This window comes from Dasypus novemcinctus, chromosome X (genome assembly GCF_030445035.2).
Source record: "Dasypus novemcinctus isolate mDasNov1 chromosome X, mDasNov1.1.hap2, whole genome shotgun sequence".
In the NCBI taxonomy this organism is placed as follows: domain Eukaryota; kingdom Metazoa; phylum Chordata; class Mammalia; order Cingulata; family Dasypodidae; genus Dasypus; species Dasypus novemcinctus.
In genome coordinates, this window is record NC_080704.1 from 3,336,247 (window position 1) to 3,357,004 (window position 20,758).

The window sequence follows — 20,758 nt, forward strand, 5'->3', positions numbered from 1 at the left end:
TCTGGGCCATCGTTTTTGTCCTCTCCAATGCTTTTGCTTCATTTGCTAAAAATTTTCTCTGAGATCAAGAGTCCTGCTTTAGGATGGACCCTGGAAGCTCTGGCCACTCCTCAACTTCCCAGCTGGCTCATGCCTCTGGTCAAGATACTGCTTGTTCACCTCCACCATGGGTGGGAGAGTCTAGTATGGAATCCCTGCTAAAATAGGGTTGCTTCTCTGGTTATTTCAGCAGATGTTCCCCCTTCCAAAGTCAGGTAGGGTGTGTAGGGGGTCTTACCAGCCTGCTGGTCACACACAAAGCAACAAACAAGACCTGCTTTGAATGTAAGCTGAACTAGCACGTGACAGGAGACAGAAGGGCTCAGACACCTGCTGCTTCTCACTGAAGGAAACCCACCTCCTAGAGGAGGCAGTTTATGATGCAGAGATTGCAAAATGGGTTATCCCTTTCATTTGCTTTGGAAGAGTGGAGAAGTCTCAAGCTGTTAGGCTGGGGCAGTTAGCGTTATGAATGATCAACTAAGGCTCCATAAAATAGAGGCATCATATAGCTCCATGCTACCAAACTATAAGCAATGGGTGGATGTGAGAGTGTCCCTGGGGCACAAATGAGAAGAAACTTCCTAAAAGCTAGAGCTGGCACACAAAGGAACAGCCAGTAGTAGAAGCTGACTCCTGGAGATGTTCAAGAAGAATCTACCAAGACATTTGTCCCTGACGGGTCCTGGTGAGGTGCATTCCTTTGAAATAGCAGGGGATGTGTAAGACCCTAAGAATTAGCACAAATGGGATTTCTTGGGAATGAGTTCCTGCAAAGATATAATCCTTTTAAAATGAAAAACCTAATGATCCTCCTCTTCCTACTTTAGGCAAAATCTGTTAATAAATAATTTTGAAAGCATACAGGTTTGCAAAGCGAGCTGATCAAAGAAGTAGATGATAGCCTCAGGAACAGAGTTTCTGCTAACCTTTGGCACACTTGGATCATTTGTGAGATAAAATTGAGTGAAGAACGTACAGCTTTCCCAAGTGCTGTCAGCATAAATCACTCCTATATTATCCACATGGAGACTAAACCAAAGCAAAAAATCATCAGATAGGAGACCAAGGCTGAAGGATGCAGCCATGTTGAGAAAGAAAGAAAGGGAAACAAGGTAGGGCGGGAAGCTTTCATGAATTAAAAATACCAGCTTTTACTCCCTGGCATTACCTAGAAATTGCTTTGTCTTTCAGACAAAGCAGTTGGTTAATTTATGTAGTAAGTGCTCTTTGGGCATCTTGGAATTCAATGTATAGATCACATCTTTAGGTTCAAATTAAAGTCCAACTACCTGGCTTAGACCAGTTTGGTTTGCCTTGGCAAGTCAGTAGAAGGATAAGGGAAATGATCAGACTACTCTTCATCCTCACACCATCCTTACAATGGGTGGCTTTTGTATTAGGCTCATCTTGGAGAAAACATGGAACTCCCTATGGAATATTCTAAATTTTATGTTACTCTTTATCCAAAGGATCTATGCTCAGTTTCCATGACTCCATTAAAATCTCGCTTCCCTCCTAGTTCCTTACTCTACATGTCTGTAAAGAAAATAGGCCTAGATCTAATGTCTCCAACACCTTTTCCCACCCCCAAAATTTCTAAATTCTGCCTAGAGTACCAGACTTGAGCAACCCTACCCTATAGTAGCCCTGGTTAAAATGCAGATGATTAAATACCCTACCTGTGGAAACCTTTGTCCAGGTAATGAAAGGCTTGGGTTTCCCAGTTGCCTCACATGGAAAGGCCACGTCTGTCTCTGCAGTGACAGATACAACCTGTGGGGATTTGGTGATAATTTGGGGCTTTTCCCCAAATATCCAGAATTTGGATGCAGGGGGTCCTCCAATTGTTATGAGCTTTGAATTGGTCTGGTAGTTTCTGGAAGACTGGCCAGCAGATGTCACAAAAGGGATGGAGCTGCGGGTGGAATAGATGGGGGGAATATTCTGTAGATGAGTTGAGGGTAGTGTGTTGGCCTTGGGAGGCTGAGGTAATGGAGGAGCTGGTGGTCCAAAGTCCACGTGGATGATGCTTTGGGAATGTATTCTATTATAGGGACCCGGATTAACTTTTCTCTCTCCTGTCACTGACACAGGAGTTGTGGGTGTCTGTGGCTTCAGCGTGACTCCTAACTGTGGGAATGCAAAGGTCCTGTTAAAGAGTAAAGGGACTCTGCCATTGGAATACTGAGGAATTCTTGAACTTGGTGGCTTTCCAACTGGACTTCTTTGATCGGGAATGTTGTTATTTCCAAACACTCTGGCATTGAATCTGTCAGCTCCTTGGTCACCAAATTTACTAGGCATGCTGGGTTTGGGTCTGTGTAATGAAACAGGAGACATGGTAGTGGTTAATTTTGGAGTCACAGAGTGCTTGTTCTCTGGCAAAACTCTTGAAGGATACGTAGTTATTTCTAGTTTGTTGGTCAAGTGATGAGGTGGCTGGGAAGTCGCAAAATAACCAAAGGAACTTTGTGTGGCCACAGGCAATGGTATAGCTGGCCCCATCGGGGGGATAGCTTTGGCAGGAACTGAAGCCGGCTGGTGAAACACTTGTGCCCCAACATCCTGATGATGTGTACCCAGGTCTTGTGGTAGACTGTTTTGGGTCTTACTATCAAATGTCTCTCTTTGTAACTCCTGCTTTTGAGATACATCAATTTTGTTCTGGCTGGAAGAGGGGGTGAATAACTCACTTGGCTTCCATATATGCCCAGTTCTCTCATTTTTCATTGAGGGTGGTTTGGTTTCTGGGATTCTCATGTAAATAAATGAAATGTTTTCGTTGGGCTCTGTATGAGATTTGCTGGAAGGAAGTGGTGTAGGTTTTGTGGAGGTTTGTGCCAAAGATGCAAGAGTCGTGGATGAGAATGGGGATGATGTTTGCTCCAGTGGGGCAGAAGTAGAGACATGATTCTGTGGTTTGATTTTAGAATGGGTAGTAGCAAAGGTGGTTTTATATTGATACTGATGACTGGTGGTGGTTACTACCTGACTTGAAGAAGATTCTACTTTTACGTTTGAGAGAGTAGCAGAGGCAGCAACCTCTTCCTGTTGAGATAGCGTAGAGATTGCAATGGAAGGTGAAAACTCAGAAGGAAAATGCAGATTCTCCAACTCTTTCAAAAAGGGTGGATCTGTGGTTTCTGTGGTTTCCCAAGAACTGGTAGCAGATTCACCTGTTGGCAGCCTGCCAGGTGAAGCTGTCCTTGGAGGATTCCTGCTCAGAGTGACTGGAAACTCTAAAGAAAGGGCTTCTTCCTTAAAGTCTTCCACAGGATGTGATACAATATCAATAACTGACTCACCAGGGACTAAAGTGCTAGTTTTATAGGCATTGGCATTTGTGACACCATTATCCTTCTCAATCTCTTTTCCATCTGGTACAGGTTTCTGTGTGACTGCAATTGTCTCTTGGATGTTATATTGAGATAAATGCATTTTTGTGGTAGTTGTCACATCATCTTCTATTCTAGTTCTCTCAAGTGGGTCCAAAGTTTTCAGAAGAACAGTTCCAGGTGAAAGTAGAGTTTCTGAACTGGGAGTAATAATCTTTTTATGCTTATTTTCTGGGGAGATGGTGGGCTTGGACACAGCAGCTCTTGATTTCCCTGTGGAAGTGGTATGCCGATGTTTGCTTGACTTCTTCAAGTGTTTCCTTCGTGAGTTTCCTCTGGATCCTGGTTCTGCAAGCTTCCCCATGTCCAATCGTGTTGGGATATCAATGGTGTTATCAACCCATGATGTAGGAACAAGTAAACTCTCCACTTTGTTTGGCGTCTTCAGTTCAGGTGCTTGAGCTGGTTGAGTAGAAAAAGTCTCCGTTGGGGCCAAAGTAGCTGGTATAGTTTGTTTATGTTGTTGGCGAAATCTGTGGGGTCTTAATCTTCTCCTGCCATTGGGCCTCCTTCGTGAAGGGTGAATGGTCAGAGCAGGTAGTGAGGTGGTCTTTTGGGTTGGCATCATCCTTGCTGCTACAGTGGAAGTATCCTTGTTTGATGGCGTGCCCTGTGTGGTTTCCTCAAGCTGTTTATATGAAGCAAAGCTGGTCAGCACTCCCAGGGTAGAGGCTGTGAGGGTACCAGCTTCAATGCTTGCCCCCTCATTCTCAGGACTTCTGGGGCTTATGAGATCCCTCTCCAGAGTATCTCTTTCCCATGATATCTGAGAGTTCTCCTCCATGCCCTTTTTAATTGAAGGGTTGCCTTCAGTGCTCAACCCCCCTTTCATAGGTTGGGTATGGTCTGTTTGTCCCTGTAGATGTGTTTGGGCTGGAACATCTGGCTCCCCTAACATGGGACCTTCAACTGACTCAGATGTTTCAAGCTCTGCAGCCCACACTGTGGAGTGTGGGGTGAAGTGTGTAGAGGTCAGCTCTTTCATTTTATCCTCACCTGGTTGTATCTCAGACTCAACCAAAGGCAAGTCATCTAATGGAGGTTCGCCCTCTTTTGATGGTAGCCATGACACAGATTCAACATCTACTACTCTAGACAGTCCCTGTGCTGCTATCTCTTCATTGGTGGGCTCCTCATAAGGCATGTCCAGGGTCTGTAGCATAGGAGAAGACTCATAAGGCAAAGATGTCACAGTTGTGTCTGCAGCCCACTTCAGATCAGCTCCTGTGGGAGTTGTAGCCTCAGTTATCTCAGAAAACTCATGATCAATAACTTCATCCAGTTGCTCACTTGTTACTTTGGGTGCAGCAAAACTCGCTCTGTTATGGCCCTGTTCTTGTGTGATCTTCGTTGAGGAACCAGTACTCAAAGCCTGCTCTTCCTCACTGAATAGAGACACGTCTGCTGAGGATTCTTCTGCACTGGCTGCTACCTGTGCAGGAGGCACTGAGGGTGGAGGAACTGCAGGCAAAAGGGGTGTAGCTTCTAAACTCACAGATGAAGGAGTCGTGGTTTCTAGGACCTCAGGTAGTTCTGTGCCCTTTGGGGGACTTCTCCCCCGTACTCTGGCTAAAATATCTGCCCAGTGCTGTGGATTTATCTGCTTGTTTGTCATGTTTATCCTTCTTCTGGACTCAAACACTCTGCGACCTTCTGCAATGTTAGTCTCTGGTTCTTTCTCGGAGTTCTTCCAGAGTTTCAATTTTCTTCGACCCTTCTTGTGCTTTTTACCTCCGAAGCTGACATTGTCCTTTGTTTTAATCAGCACTTCTTGGTCCTTTGGATGTGGAGCTTTCCTCAAAGTGTTATATTCATCTTCTATGCCTGAGCCCCCCTCATCCTCCACGACATCTCCTCTTAGTCTAGAGAAAGCCTTTGCCTCTGGGTGCCTGCCTCTTTTTGATGACCTGCTGGATGTTTTCTTCTTCACTGTGACCCCCACAGTAAAATGGTCTGTCCCTTGTTGATTGACAGCCACACATCTATAGTAACCACTGTCACTGACTTGGACCTTGGGGATGTAAAGTGTTCCATTTTCAAACATGTATGCACGTGATGCATTGGTCAAATCATTAATTAGCCTTTTATTTGGAAGAATCCAGCTAAGCTGGGCTTCTGGTACTGCCAATGCAGTGCAAGGCAGCAACATTGTCTCACCAGGGTTCTTGTCAATCACCACCACGTGTCTATCAGGTTGCTGAGTGACAGGTGTCTGCACAAGGATCCTGTACACCATTCGATCCATTTCATCCTTCACCTGGGCAACACACTGGTACAAACCCGAGTCGCCATGCTCCACTGGGTTGATCCTCAGTTGGCCACCACTAAGGATGGAGAACCTGCTGTTTTTCTCATCCACTGGTGCTTTCAAAACAGAACCATCTGGAAGCAGCCAGAGGATGGCTGGACTCTGGGAAGCCTTCACATTGCAGCTCAGCTGGCAGTGTCCCCCTTCCAGGACAGTCTGAGCCTTTTGTACAGCTTCACTCGGCTCAATCATTACCCAGCTTCTGCTCCGAGCTCGCCTCATATCTTTGGTAGACACTGTTTGAGAATACCGTGTGTAATAAGAGAGCAGGACTTTTTTTGCCATACTCTGGCGCCGGTTCAATTGGATGTCGATGGACGGTTGCATGATCCATTCTGGGTGTGCGATGATATGGGCTCTGACGCCTGTGTAGTAAAGGGCATCTTCATCCAGATATTGCCTGTACTGGTAGCTAGCTCTGGGGTCTTTGCTAAGCATGAGTTCTCGGTGCAGTGTCACTGGGACTTCACTATAATATGCTATCAACTTCCACAGCTTTTCATAGTTTTCCCTAGTCATTGGACACTCAAAGTCCAAGGCGACTGTTGCATTTATGTCAATCTCCTGAGGATCTGTTTGGTTCAGGTGAACTTTGTAAACATCCATGGGCTTCTTGATGTCACAGACCAAGTTTACAGTGTTCCCATGCTCGTCGGTCATGTTCAAAGAGATGTTCCAAGGGGGGGATTGGAAGCCCTCCAGGGTGAGCTCGGTATCACCCTCTTCTTCTGGGTCTTGCTCCTCCTCACTAATCCCACTTGTGTTGTGTCTCAGAGGAGACCTTATGAAGGGCTTCACACAGGCAATGTCTTTCAGCTTGTGAATCTCTTGTCCAAGCAACTTCTTGGGGCTGGAACACATAGCACACAGCTGCCCACCTTCATAAGCCTTGTCCTTTTTGCACTTCAGAATCCCTAAAGCAAATAAGCAAACACACAATAAGTTCATGAACCAAAGAATGATATGCCGTGCACACCATCACATGACCACATGATAAAGCTTTTGTTTGCATCTTTCTGACCCAAGCATATTTCCATAATCAGAGTTCTTGCACAGTGCCTGCTAACAGATCGGTGTTTCAGAAGTACTCAAGAATGATTAGTAAGTACTAATGTTTGGTTAAGATTTGTATTTAAAATAAAGACTTGTCTTGCACACACGACACAATTAGATATCAAACCCTCTTGAATTTTCTCCTTTCTCTCTGGCTAATGCTAGTCTCTTCCACTGGTTCCTCTTCCTCATCTGCTTAACTCTTTAATGATGGGGAACTCCCTGACTTGGTCTTAAGACCTTCTCCTTCCTTCTCTGCCTCATCCTGGATGGTCTCACCCACATCTGTGGTTTCAATTATCATCTTTTAGCCAATGATGACTCCCATATGTGCCTTTCCAGTCCAAACACATTGCATTCCACACCCACTTGCCCCTTGACATCTCTATTTGCATGACACAACAGCCCCTAAAACTGACTTCTACAAACCCAAATTATGTTCTCTCCCTGCACCATACTTAGACTTCTCACACTGTTTTTAATTTCAGTAAAGGATGCCACAATCTCTCCAGTTGAGGAAGAGGGAAAATGTGGAATCCTCATTGACAATCTTCTTGGAATTCATCCACTTCTTTTCTTTCCCAATGTAGACACAACAAACTATCACCATCTTTGACTTAGAGTTTCTTTACAAGTTTCATCATGTTTACTTTTGCTCTCCCCCTTAAACACACTCTTGGTTTTCTTCGTGACTTTCAGAGTAACCATCTCAAAATGCAACCGACACACAAAAATGGATGCACATGTGCATGCACTTATACACAGACACATGCAAATATATACACACACACATACACTCATGTCTCCCGGCTATGGATACACTGCCCCACAAAGGTTGGGTCATGGTTCCACTTTTGTAAGTGTAGCATTGCAGCTGGGGACTGGCTATTTGCATTTTTCACTGCCCTTGCACCCAAGGGTGGGTCCTAAGACTACCTTCTGCTGATGGAACATGAGTGGAGGTGATGTGTATTTTCTGGTTAAGACTGTTAAGAAGGACAATTTAAAATAAAGACTTTATAAGGAACACAGGCAATGTTAAGACTCTATCTTTCCCCATCCATTGGCTGAAATAAGCAACACTGATGCCATGATATAAGGTGGAGCAACAGGGTGTGTGATGGTTTGATGCTCAGTGGAACCCAGAAAGCCATGTTCTTAAAGTTAATCCTTTCCTGTGGGTGTGGATCTATTTTAGGTGGGACCTTTTGATAAGGTTACTTTGGTTAAGGGACTTTGATTAGGTTACTTCAGTAAAAACAGGGCCCAGAGTGGGTCTGAATCCTCTTACTAGAGTCCTCAATAAAAGAATGGAATTCAGATGAAGGAAGAGAAAGCCACAGAAGCAGGGAGCTAAAAGGCAAGGAATCCCAGAGAAAGGAGAGGCTAGTACCTGCCACCATGTGTGTTGCCATGTGGCAGAGGCGCTCAGGATCACCAACAGGTAGTCTTTGGGGAGAAAGCATCACCTGATGATGCCTTGATTTGGACATTTTTCTCAGCCTCAGAACTCTAACCTTGCATGTCGATAAGACCCCATTGTAAAAGCTAACCCACTTCTGTTATATTGCTTTCAGCAGTCTAACAGGCTAAAACAGGGTGGAAGTACATGAGTCCTTGAATCAACCCATGGAGGAAATTCTCCTAGCAACTAAAGACGCTCAGATTAAATTGTGAGAGAAGGTGGATGTGATGGAAAGTGTCTTGGTGGGGATAGGCGGAAGAAGGTAAAGAGAATCCTGGGGAAGTGGTGGCATCTCAGTGGAGGCTATTTTTCATTGTTTCAGTGAGGATCTGAATGATGAAAAGAAGTTGGCCCCTTATACCATCAGCAGAAAAGATTTCCCCACAGGAAGGTAAGAAAATCCAATAGCCTTGACTCAGAAACTAGTTTGAAGGTGCAAAGAACAGGAAGGAAAGTTGTGTGACTGGACCTGGGTAAAAAGGAGTAGCAGAAGGACTGGGAGTGGGGCTGGAGGAGGTAGAGGAAGTATTGTGTAGGAGCTTCTGAGAAGGAGGGTGCCCTTTGTATAAGAGCAATGGGAGACTTGTGAAGGATTTGTGCAGGGGTGTGGCACTGCTGGGTGAAAGATAGCTCTGGCTGCTGCTCTGTAGAAGGTGAACTGAAGTAAGGCAAGCAAAGCTGTGGGGGTCCTGCTTGGAATTGCCCACTGTCCTCCCAAAGAGAAGACAAAAGGAGTCTTGGAGAAGACCACTGACACTGAGAACAGAGATGAGCAAACAGAACCCAGGATATGATACACGATGGTGGTGAATTATGAGATAGGGTCTGGGGATGAGGATGAAAGAAAGTGTAATGATTAGTTTCTTGTGTCAACTTGGCCAGGCTATGGTGCCCAGCTGTTTGGTCAAACACACATTTGGGTGTTGCTAAGAAGGTCTTTTGTAGATGTGATTCACATCCACAATCTGTGCACTTGAAGTAAAGGAGATGCCTCTCGATAATGTGGATGGGCCTTATCCAATCAGTTGGAGGCCTTCTGAGCAAAAGACAAGGTTTCCTGGAGAAAAAGAGATTCTGCCTCAAGACAGCAGCACAAAAATCCAGGCTCAGTTTTTTTCGATTCTGAACTCAAGACTACACAACATCAACTCCTGTTTGAATTTCCAGTCTGCCGGCCTGCTCTACATACTTCAGACTTACCAGGTCCCACAGTTGCATGAGCCAATTCCTGAAAATAAATCTATTCCTATTGGTTCTTTATCTTTTGAAAACTGACTAATACAGAAGGGGAAAAAATCTATCCAATTTTGAATTAAAAATCCACTTCCTTGCAACTTGATGAACACAGAACATTCTTCCTCATTTATAAAAGAATAATCTCATTACCCACTTTCCCAGCTTCTCTTCTCCAAGCATCCCATAATACTTCCTCATAATACATTGTAGCAGTTTGGTATTATTTATGAATTCCAAAAATAGATATTGGGTTATGTTTGTGAACTTGCCTGTTTCTCTGGGCATATTAGATTGTATGAGATTCAGAGGTTTCACTTTTGCTTGAGCCGCGTCAGTAGGACATTGAAAGAAAACAACATGGCAGAGGAAAGAGTTGGAGTTTCGATGCCAGAGCCCCAGGAAGTAAATGCATGGAGAAGAAAAACAGAGAAAGAGACACAGTTCACTAGACAGGATCCTGCAGCCCCAGGAAGTGAGAAGAGCCATTCACCTGTTAGTTTGCAGCTGCAGAGACCAGAGGACTGAGCAGCTAAGCACAGAGAGAAAAGAGCCTTGGGAGAAAGACGAGACTTATACCAACCTACAACTGATACTGGAAGAGGCTGGGACCTTGGAGCCTTAAGTGGAAGAAGGAAGGCTGAACCCTTGCAGACATCACCTGCCATCTTGTGCCAACACGTGGCCAATGACTCTGGGTGAGGAAGTACCTCTTACGGTACCTTGAGTTGGACTCTTTAGGGCCTTGTGACTGTAAACTTCTACCCTAAATAAATATCCCTTATAAAAGCCAACAGAGTTCTGGTACTTTGCATCAGCACCCCTTTGGCTGACTAATAAGACATGGATATGCAGACCCTTCCCACATCTAGCCGTAGCCAATGACTGAACATCACAGTCCAAGTATCCATGCATGCTCTGACAACTACTGACAACTATATATAACCAATAAATGATCATATCTTACAGTTTTACTAAGGAATGCATACATTTGAATTATGGTGTGTATACATGTTAACACCTCAGTTTCCTGCCTTACATCAGATTTCATCCAGGAGAGCATGAATTAAGCAACACAGCAGCACTGGAGTAACTACTCAAAGGGAAGTGAGAGTGTGCAGCTGGGAGTTTGCTCGCATGTCTTCTTACCTCTGGACTTTGCATCCCATTCAAGAAGCCATTTTATCTCACAGTCACAGGCCCATGGATTCCCGTGCAGGAAAAGATTTTCTAGAAGGGGCATGTTCTGAAGCATCCCATTAGGAAGAGTTCTGATCATGTTCTCAGCTAAATAGAGGTGACGGATGGTAGAGAGTCTGAAGAAGTCCAGGAATGTGAACGTGGAGAAGGTGCTGGGGTGCAGCTGTTGAAGCAAGTTTCCTTCTAAATGGAGTAGCCTTAGGGATGTTAAGCCGTTGAAAGCTTGAGGGTGGATAAACTCAATTTTGTTGTGGTCAATGTGCAACCTCAATAAGTTGGAGAGTCCCTGGAAGGTTTGGCCTGTTATCACTCTCAACTTATTGTAACTGAACTTGAAAACCTACAAAGACAAGGAAAAAGAATGAAGTGTTCACAGTTTTAAATATCCCAGTCCAGATCAGAAGCCAGCACAAAGCGCAGGAAAATGATGGCCTTAAGCTTGTGTTTTATGTAGAAAAGTAGACATTTTTTTTTTTATCATCAGAAAGTTTCCATTCTTTCTTACTGACTGTAGGGAAATAAAGCAATTAGGGATGCTTGTAAATGCCTGAAGTTTACCTGGAGAGAACTTAGGTCTCGTAAAGCCCCGTCGGGGATGCTTGGGATGTTGTTGCCGTGAATCATGAGAAGCTCCAATTTAGTCAGTCCTACAAACGAGGTTTCCGAGAGGGCCTGTATACTATTAAACCTTTAAAAACAATCAGAGAGAGTCACAGAGTGAGAGGAAGAAATGATGAATTGTTCAATCCCACATGGGAAAGATGCCCCAGCCTGCCAAGAGCAAGTAGGCAAAGTGGTAATTCTGAGGTCGTATTGGGATATTCCCAAAGAATGTCCACCTCCTTGTGCCCTTGTTTGCTTCTCCGGGAAAGAGGAAAATGATACATTTTTATTCATCTTCAATGTATTAAGGAATATTCTTTGGGAATTTTGACATGGAATACGCTAATGCAGTGGGAGGTTATTTCGGGCACTAAATAGGACTTAGGACTCTAGGTGCAGCTGGTGTAACTAACTCCTTGTTGGAATGCCTCTCTGAAGACGGGATCATGAATGGCACATGGCTGCCAAGAGTGAGAAAGGAGCAGAGGGCGGTGGAAATAGCCTTGCAGCTCATAAAGGAATGAGAGCGCTGTGGGCTGAGCATCGCATGCAAACATTGGCCATCTTATTTCACAGAGACAAGTTGCCATAGCCGAGGGATTACCAAAGTCACTTGTAAACATTCTGGGGTTTGCTTTCCTTTTTTGCATAAACGTTGGTAATACTGCTGTGTTGATTAGTTGCTATACTCGTTATGGCACATGGGAATCTTCAAACTCAAACCCTGGAGAACTGATTTTACAATGAATGGAAAATCCTACACTTACTGAGAGCTGTAACCCCGGGTCGACGTTTCTGCTGAGATATAACAAATCTAGCCTGACATTATTTATTGCTTCTCCTTATCACCCAAATAAAAGAAAATAGACTTGTAGAGGAGGCAGGTGAACAGATGATAGCAAAGTGCAGCAGATGCTTGCCAGAGCCAATTCTCTTGTACCTAAATCCCAAACCCCAATTTCAAAGTCAATAGAAACAACCAGCCAGGTATTTATTTACCTGCAAGTCAGCCTTAGAAAGCCTCAACAGACTTCATCTCCTACACTCTGGTTTATTGGACTTACCCCACTCAGCTAACATGAAGTTGAAGAAGGTCAACCACCACACCATGGAGCCAAGAGTGCCTACAACTGAAAGCAGGAGGATTGCATCCAGCATCCATCTGGAATCTAAGCCCCCTCTTGATATAGATGTGGAGTGGTCCAAGGTCCACATGATGGAGGAATAGAATATGGATTAGAGTGGACTTACTGATATTCTATTCTGGAACTATTGTGATTAGTAATCGAAGAAAAGGTGGCATTGGTGTGGAGAAAGTGGCCATGGTGGCTGCTGGGGGTGGGGAATGGGAAGAAGAGACGAGATGTGGAGGCGTTTTCAGGACTTGGAGTTGTCCTGGGTGATGCTGCAGGGACAGTTACCGGACATTGTATGTCCTCCCATGGCCCACTGTGTGGAACATGGGCGAGTGTGGGCTATGATGTGGACCATTGACCATAAGGTGCAGCAGTGCTCAGAGATGTATTAACCAAATGCAATGAGTGTCTAATGATGATAGAGGAGGTTGTTGCTATGGGGGGAGGAGTGGGATGAGGGGGGTGGGGGGTATATGGGACCTCATATTTTTTTAATGTAATATTAAAAAAATAAAGACAAAAAAATGCAAAAAAAAAAAAAAAAGAAAGAAAGAAAGCACCTTTCAGCTACAAAGTCTTGAGTACTGAAAATATAACCAAAGTCATGCCCCTAAATTCCCCAAACAATTACTTTAATAATTGCCTTGCTATAGAAAGCTATTGGGGATTGAATAGTGCCCTCCACTAAAAGCAGGTTCAGGGCCCAACTCCTGGATCTGTGGGTGTGGATCTGTGGGTGTGTAAATAGGATCTCTTCCAGATGTTACTTTAATTAAGGTGTGGTACTATGAGTCAGTTTGGGCTTTGATCCCAGGTTAACAGAGTCTTTTCTAAGTAGAGCGGAAGTCAGATGGAGAGAGAAGCCATGGGGAGCAGCCAGAAGCTAGAAGTCAGTGAAACCCAAGATTGAAAGCTGTCACCCTGTGCATTGCCACGTGATAGAGAAACCACAGAAAACACCAATAATTGCCTGTCAACCAGATGATGCCAACTCTGGATGTGGCAAACCTTGTAGCCTCAGATACTGTGAGCCAATAAATCACTGTTGTTAAGTGAAAGGCCATTGTACGGTATTTGTTTTAGCAGCTAGGAAACCAAAACAAAGACCACTTTATGCAAAGGAAAATTCAGATGGAATCAATGCATTCCATCCTATTAAGATAATGTTGCATGGATTCAAAATGGCACACGGGGGAAAATGTTGCATAAGGCAATTATAGGTCCTGCTAGGCATTTTTACTTGTGCAATAAGATTCCCTCTTCTGGATTAAATGGACTGCCTACTGCTCTTCTTGTTAGATGAGCTTTGTCCTATTCAACAGTGGTGAGAGATAAACCATAAAAAGAACTGATACCAACTGTGTAATTTATGATTGTGCATTGGAATTCCTGAGAGTATCCAGAATTGAACATGCTCCTTTGCAGACCAGGTTTTGCACTTTATCAGCTAAACCCTGTGAGACAGGCATGTTCCACTAAGCTTACAGAGCAGGAACTGAGATTCTTTTCCAAGACTACATAGCAGGCAAGTCAGGAGTTGAATGACACTGCATCCAATATTCAAGATTATGCTCTTTCCATTACATCATGCGAACTTTGGGCCTGTGGAAACAAGGTGGGAGCTGACAAGTTCTTCAATCCATCACAGCCACAAAAGCACCATCCACATTTTAGAGAAGAGGAAACTCAGAGAAGGCGCTGGATCTCATTCATCATCACTCAGGATAAAATCAGATCTCCTGATGTCAAAACATGGCTGTGTGTTCAGACATGAGTTGAGAGGGGAAAAGCTATAAATACCTACTTGCCACTGAATTTTACTCACTCCATGAGTTCAAATTTATGGAATCATGGTGCAAATGTGAACAGAGACGTATTCGATGTGGCAGAAGACCTCGGGATGATAACTTCCCAAAAGATCGTGTCACAAAGACGTGAGAAATTTAGCACTATGAGGCTTCCTTCATGACATTAGTGATAGTGACCTCCCTACTCCCTGAGTAAGTTTAAAAGACAAAGAAGGGACAAGGTGCATTCTGCCCAATGACTGCCTCAGTATTTGTATACAGAGTCCAGTGAAGGGAGAGAGAGTGTAGCTGGCCTCACTTGGATGGGGAGTGGGGGTCCCAGTTCCACATCTGCCTACTGCCTCTTATAGATGAGCTGTCTAGAGGCTTGATAGCATGCAGAATATATATATATATCTGTAAACTAATTCCAGTGATTTTCAAGACAAAGAGAAGGAACAAGAACTTTGGTGGTGTTTTTTGTTTGTTTGTTTTAAGTATCCTGAACTGAACTAAATGATGCATGGTACTGGGGAATCCATTTAAATGTCATTCTATCAATTGGTCAACAACCACACTTGGAGTGTGTTTTCAGTGCCAGACACAGTTCTAGGCAGAGAGGATTCAGCAGTCAACAAAAACAGCATGCTCACAGTTCTTTTAGTAAAAATAAGAAAAAACAAAAAGGCCGAACACAGCAGAAATAATAAGAAAAGATAATTTCAGATAGTTGTATATTTCGTGAGGAAAAACCACAAGAGGCAGGATGGAGAGCACGGATGGACCTACTGGATTCTCTGGGGAGCTGATATTTGAACTAGGACTTAAGTGATTAAAAAAAAAAAAGAATAGAAAAGGTGCAGCTGTGTCCATCCATCTTGGGACGGAGCCCTCCCAGTGGAGAATTCAAACCAAAGACTTGCAGCGTTTCACTGGAAAGCTCATTGCATCACTCTTTGGCCCCAGAGTAAGGATATTTTTTGGTACTGTGTCAATTTCCCATTGCACTTTAGTCTGCCACTAGGTTTTACAGTCATGAGGCTAAGTCCAGTCTGTTGCTGAAATCTATGCTCCAAGATACCCATTTTTATTTACAATGACTGATTCTCATCGCCTTGAGCTTGGCCATGTAATTTTAGCAGAATGGCGATGGCAGGTGATCGTTTGATGCTCTTATTTTGCTGTTTGCCTCAGGGTTAGGAATTATCTTTCTGTTCCTTGAAACTGTTCAGCTTGCTCACACTTTGCATCAGACTCTCTTCTCTACCTGTATTCTCTAGCCTACAGGTGCTCTATGGAGGACAACCGTGCCTGTAAGGGGACATCTGGCAATGTCAGGAGATACTTTTGGTTGTCCTGTTGGGAGGGAGCAGCTGCTTGACATCAAGTGAGTGGAATCCGGGGATGTTCTTGAGTACCCTACAATGCACAGGATGGCCCCCATAAGAAAGAACAATTCAGCCCCACACGTCAATGGTGCTGAGTTTGAGAAATGCTCCAACCCTAGAGAGCCTATACAGATGTGCCACCTCAACTGACTGCCTTCACTCAGAATTCTACCACAAATCTGTCTGGACTGGAAAGCACACAAAAGGGAATGGATATCAACCTCTAAACCATTTTCCATTTCTTTGATCCTGTGTTTCGTCTGGAAACAGAGCAAAGAAGAGGAAGAGTGGCACCAGGTGAGACGGGTGTGGTTTGGCAGAGACCAGGTAATCGAGAACCTTGGAGGAGAGATTGAGGTGTTTATTTTCTTTATTCCAGATGCAATGAGAAGACCCCGGGGAGGTTTTAAGGAATGGAATGACACAAATGGAATTAGGTGCTGAAGTGACAACTCCAACCATGGCATGAGTGGGGTGCTAGAGAAAGCAGGAGACTAGGAAAGAGATGGTTAAAGGAATGCCATGGAGGATGCTGATCTTTTGCATTAGAGATGAAGGCAAATGGGAAGTTCCCAGACATGCTTAGAGGAAGAGCCAACAGGCATTACTAATTGGTGGATTTGGGAAAGAAGACCAGATCAGAAAGAATGACTTCTCCTTAGATTTGAGCAAATGAGTGGATTTTGGTGCTGATTGTTGAGATGGGAAAGATAGGCTTGGGGAAAACGATCCAGAATTTTGTTTTGCCGTGTTCCATTTGCAAGAATTTTGGTGGAGGTAGACGAGGCTGGAGCTTGAGATTGAGAGGGAAACTCAAGATGCACATCAGGCAGAATGAGTGATGCTTTAAAACCCAAGAAGAGGATGATGTCACCTAAGGAGAGCCTGCAGGTAGAGAAAAGTGGAGGGCCCAGAAGGAGGAGGTAGGTCTCATTCTCTAAAATGAGTCAGAAAGAGCTTGATTTCCTCAACCTATTTGAGAGCAATAGTGTGGTGACAAGTGTTTCTGCAGCCTTCGTGAGCAAGACCCTCAGATCTGACTTGATGTCCAACTGTATTGAAAGTCTCTCTTACATTCCATAAAGTTGGAGAAGGGAAGATGGTCTAGTACAGAGCAATGTCATGGTTGAAATTTCCTCATGTCTGAATAAATTCCCCCGGCCAGGGGGCTCCCAAAGGTCCAGGAGGGGAGAAGATCTGTTCAGGAACCTGCCTTCCTATACCATCTTCCTGGTACCTCTTTTTAAGAGGGATCACAAAGCTGCAGAATCTGCTGGCACCAGAGTTAGGATAGGGAAAATTCTCTGGGACAGACAAAAGCCAAGAGAATCACCTGGGAATCAAGTGGGGGAGGAATTGTTTTCCCTGCCAGCCCTGTAGGTGTGGATGCGAACTCTCTGTATACTCCTAAAATTTGGCAGAGACATGGTGGATACTAGTATGCTGCTATGGAAAGGGAGCCTGGCTAGAGACTTAGATGACCTTTGGAAGGAGCTCTACAATTTACTAGTCATGCAGCCTCCTTTTCAGATCATCTTTGTTGCCTGTTGATTGCCAGTAACCAACTATCTAGCACACTAAGAGAAATGTTTCTATCAGATGACCTCTGTTAGAAAGGTACATGGATGCTAGCTACAAAGCAGCATTTAAAATAGAAAAGACAAATCGGGGCATTTGGGAAGTTTCACAATGATGCCATCAAAATGAGTATTTTAATTAAGACCAAAAAATTATTAAAAATCTGTAAATTAGGTGCCAGGTAGATAATTTTTTTTCTGTTTACTCAAAAGTATTTGGGAAGTAATTTATGGAAAATCATTGAGACTGTCCAAATAGGGAAAAGCAGACCTTTCTTTCAATGCTGACCTAGAATCTAATGACAGCTGTGTGCAAATGCAAGTTTTATGAGGACTCTGCCAACAAATCCTTATTCCGTGAGAGTTTTATAGTCTCTCCAAAGTGCTAGAAAACAGCTCAGACTCTGAGTTCTATATTTTAGATATTCCTCTTGCTTCTCTCTCACACCCCATCAAAATATATCATACTAGCTTCATTATCTACTTTGAGACTGATTTTCAGAAATACTACTGTGATATTATAAGAATGATAAAAAGTCATTCATTAACACAGTCTACCAGGTTAGGCAAATGGAACAAATATATAGGGAACATTCCCTTAAGTTTTAAATCTTTACTATTATAATATCTCAGTATATCTACTTTGACGGTAGTACAGAAAGGACACATTTTTGTTATCTTTCTTTTATTCTAGCGGTGAAGCCTTTGGGTACCTTGAATCATTGTGTTTGTCGTTAATTGTTTAAAAGGAAATCACCAGAATCTATGTCCTAATTTAAAGGTTAGTAAGGTGTTCTGCCCACAAACCACTTGAGTTGAAAGAGGGGCAAGAAGAAACACATCTCAGAGATTAAATAAAAATGCAAACAACCCTTCAGTTGATAGTCTTGCTCTCTGCAAGTCTAAACCCATCAGGCAATTAGCATCCTCTTGGGAGGGTGCATGCAATAACTTCCCTGCACCCATTTCCAAACTGACACCCCTGTTTCAACACCCAACACAGACACAGCTGACTCCTGGGACATAGTTATCCTCTTCCTTCCAATCCCTGTTTGACAGAACCCTCAAATGAGTACTCTGCCAAAGGGCTAGGATGTAGGGATTAATTGGTCATTCCCAGCATGTCCCTGATCTGTTCTCTTTCTGAACAATGAGTTAAAAATGGTTCATGTGCAGACAATTCCTGAAAGTAACCGTTTTGCATAAGAGGAAGTGAAATAAAGAAGGGAATTCATAGATAAAGCTCAATTCCGCCACCCCCGTGCAGACATGCACAGCTCATGCAGCTTTGTTCCAACTTGGCTTTAGCGCCTTCCTATTCTTTCACTCGCGTTTGACAAATTAGGTATCCTAACAGACTGTACGATTGTAAAACGGGAAACCCTTCCAGCAAAGCCAGATTGTTTTCCCTACTGAGTTATCATCCTCATGGCCAGATTTCCAGGCATTCATATGGTAAGTCTTCTCAAGATTTTATTGAGAAAACGATTTAGTGGTGGTCTGTTTCCTTGGGTGAGGAAGGATTTTCATCTTATTGTCTTAACTTTCCATCCAGTCTTATTCTACTACTGGATCTTACTATATCCTAGAAGTGCAAGGCTTAAAAAAAAAAATCCAGACTCTAAAATATCTTGACACACTTACAATTATTTGTTCATTGACTAAAGTTTGGGTTATTTCAATTTATTAAAACCTCCCAGCAGTAGATATTCATAAAACTATATATTATTTTGCTGATTTTGCAATGTTAGATAATAGCTAAAATAGTTTGTTGAAGAAATACAAGTAATTGTTTACACTTGAGACTATCCATTAGTACCTGTAATTCATATCAATGAAAATTTATGTATAGAAAATATGTATGCATAAAGTCAATTAAAATATAAAAATTTTTCTGAAATGCCCCCCCAAACCCTTATATACATTATTATTTTAAATAAGCAAAACTTGATGTAACTTGTATTTCTCCAAAGTCACAATCGCATTATCTAGATGACTAAAGATCACGGATGCTCTACTTATTCCTTTTATTATTCTTAAACATTTTCTGAAGTTTCCATTGAAATAATCTTCTCGTGTGTGTGTGTCCTCTGCATTTGTATCTACAAATTAGAGAGCCCTGTCACCCAGGAAAACCTCTTGTCCAACTGATTCCTCCGTAAGTCTTTGCTAGTAAACGCAACCACAGTGATTGCAGCTAATGGATACAACCAGCTCAAAGGATTGTAATTAGGACAGTGGCAAACTGTGACTTTATCGAGGCAGATTAGACTAGATGGATCAACAAAGAGGATAGACATAAGAAGTGACAAGAACACACACGTGTACGCAAACCAATACATCCAAGCGCAAGGACATTGGAAGGGTTCCGCGAGAATGTGGTACAAACCCCAAATTGATTCTTTCCACATGTTTGGAAATCCCAGCGGGAACGGAAATCAGGGAGCGAAAGGTGCAGTGGACTTCGCTGGGGACGTAGCAGGCGCAGGGGTGAGGGCAGCCGAAAACAGCTGATGGACATCGCCAAAGCAGAATCAGCACCACGGAGAGAAGCCCGCAGCGCGCCTGCGCCGGCATCTTGGCGCTCGGTTCACCTGGGGAAGGAGAACGCAACAGGTGAGGCCGTTACCCTGGGTGGCACCGACTACTTTTTAGTAACTCCTAGAAAGTATGTGTTATGGTGTCGAGCTTCAAATGATACATTCTGGAGACACTTCAAATAGTTGCGTAAAGATATGAACCTTTTTTTTTTTTTTAACCTTTCTTCATTCACTTTAATCATTTCTAGAGGACGGACTCCTTAACTGCTGCCTCTGATATTATCGTGCTGTAGCCGTGGATTAAACACAGGCGCATACGCGCACATACACGCACAGAGAGAGAAAGAGATTCGATTCCAATGACAGCCCATAGTCAGTTGCGTTTCTCTCTCAACCATAAGCCTGGGCCATTACTTATTGGATATATTTGAATTAAACCCTTCCCGGGGAAGTCATTTTTAGAAATATTTCCTTCCTGTAATGGAGTTCCTCGAAGATTTACTGATAACGTCTTCAAGTATTTGAAGAAACATTCGCTAGGGAGAAATCCATTCCATTAGTTGTGGGTTCGTTTACTGGCTTCTCTTTCACCTGCAAGGAATCGAAGGATCAAGGTGAAGCAGCATCAGTGCTTATTGGGGAGTCAAATTTGGGGGATTTCCGTCAACTCTGCCATTAACTAATTAAATAACCGTTAAAGGAATGTTTGAAGAAAGATGTTGAGGCAGATTGCAAAAAGCTCAGATAAACGTCCGGTTACACCGGTTATATCCATTAGAGTGTTTTTTTGTTTTGTTTTCATGCATTGGCCATGCCTTGGTCAACTTTTTCCTCTCTTGAATGAATTTTAAGTGCAAACGCCACAGCGGAGACGCATGCCGCTTCTTTCCTCCCTGGTCTGGCCAAGCGCTGACTGCTGATGGCAAACACTACGCTGGCCCAGCCTGGGAAAGGAAGGACTCCAGCGCCCATTGCTTCTCCATCCTCGAGATACATATTTCCTTAAACTCGCGCGCGTCTCTCCTTTCCGT

At 43.5% G+C, this 20,758-nt stretch overlaps 1 protein-coding gene across 1 annotated transcript in view; it reads right to left on the reverse strand.

Moving 5' to 3' along the window:
- LOC139438060 (matrix-remodeling-associated protein 5-like) overlaps positions 1 to 19,765 on the reverse strand; it is a 30,755-nt gene extending 10,990 nt beyond the window's left edge. The window contains exons 1-4 of the mRNA XM_071213195.1: positions 19,577 to 19,765; positions 11,255 to 11,384; positions 10,646 to 11,036; positions 1,722 to 6,659 (exon numbers count right to left, since the gene is read on the reverse strand). Coding sequence (XP_071069296.1) covers positions 1,722 to 6,659; positions 10,646 to 11,036; positions 11,255 to 11,384; positions 19,577 to 19,764 — 5,647 coding nt within the window. The 5' untranslated portion in view covers position 19,765. The remainder of the gene's footprint in view (positions 1 to 1,721; positions 6,660 to 10,645; positions 11,037 to 11,254; positions 11,385 to 19,576) is intronic.
- Between the last annotated feature and the right edge of the window lie 993 nt (positions 19,766 to 20,758).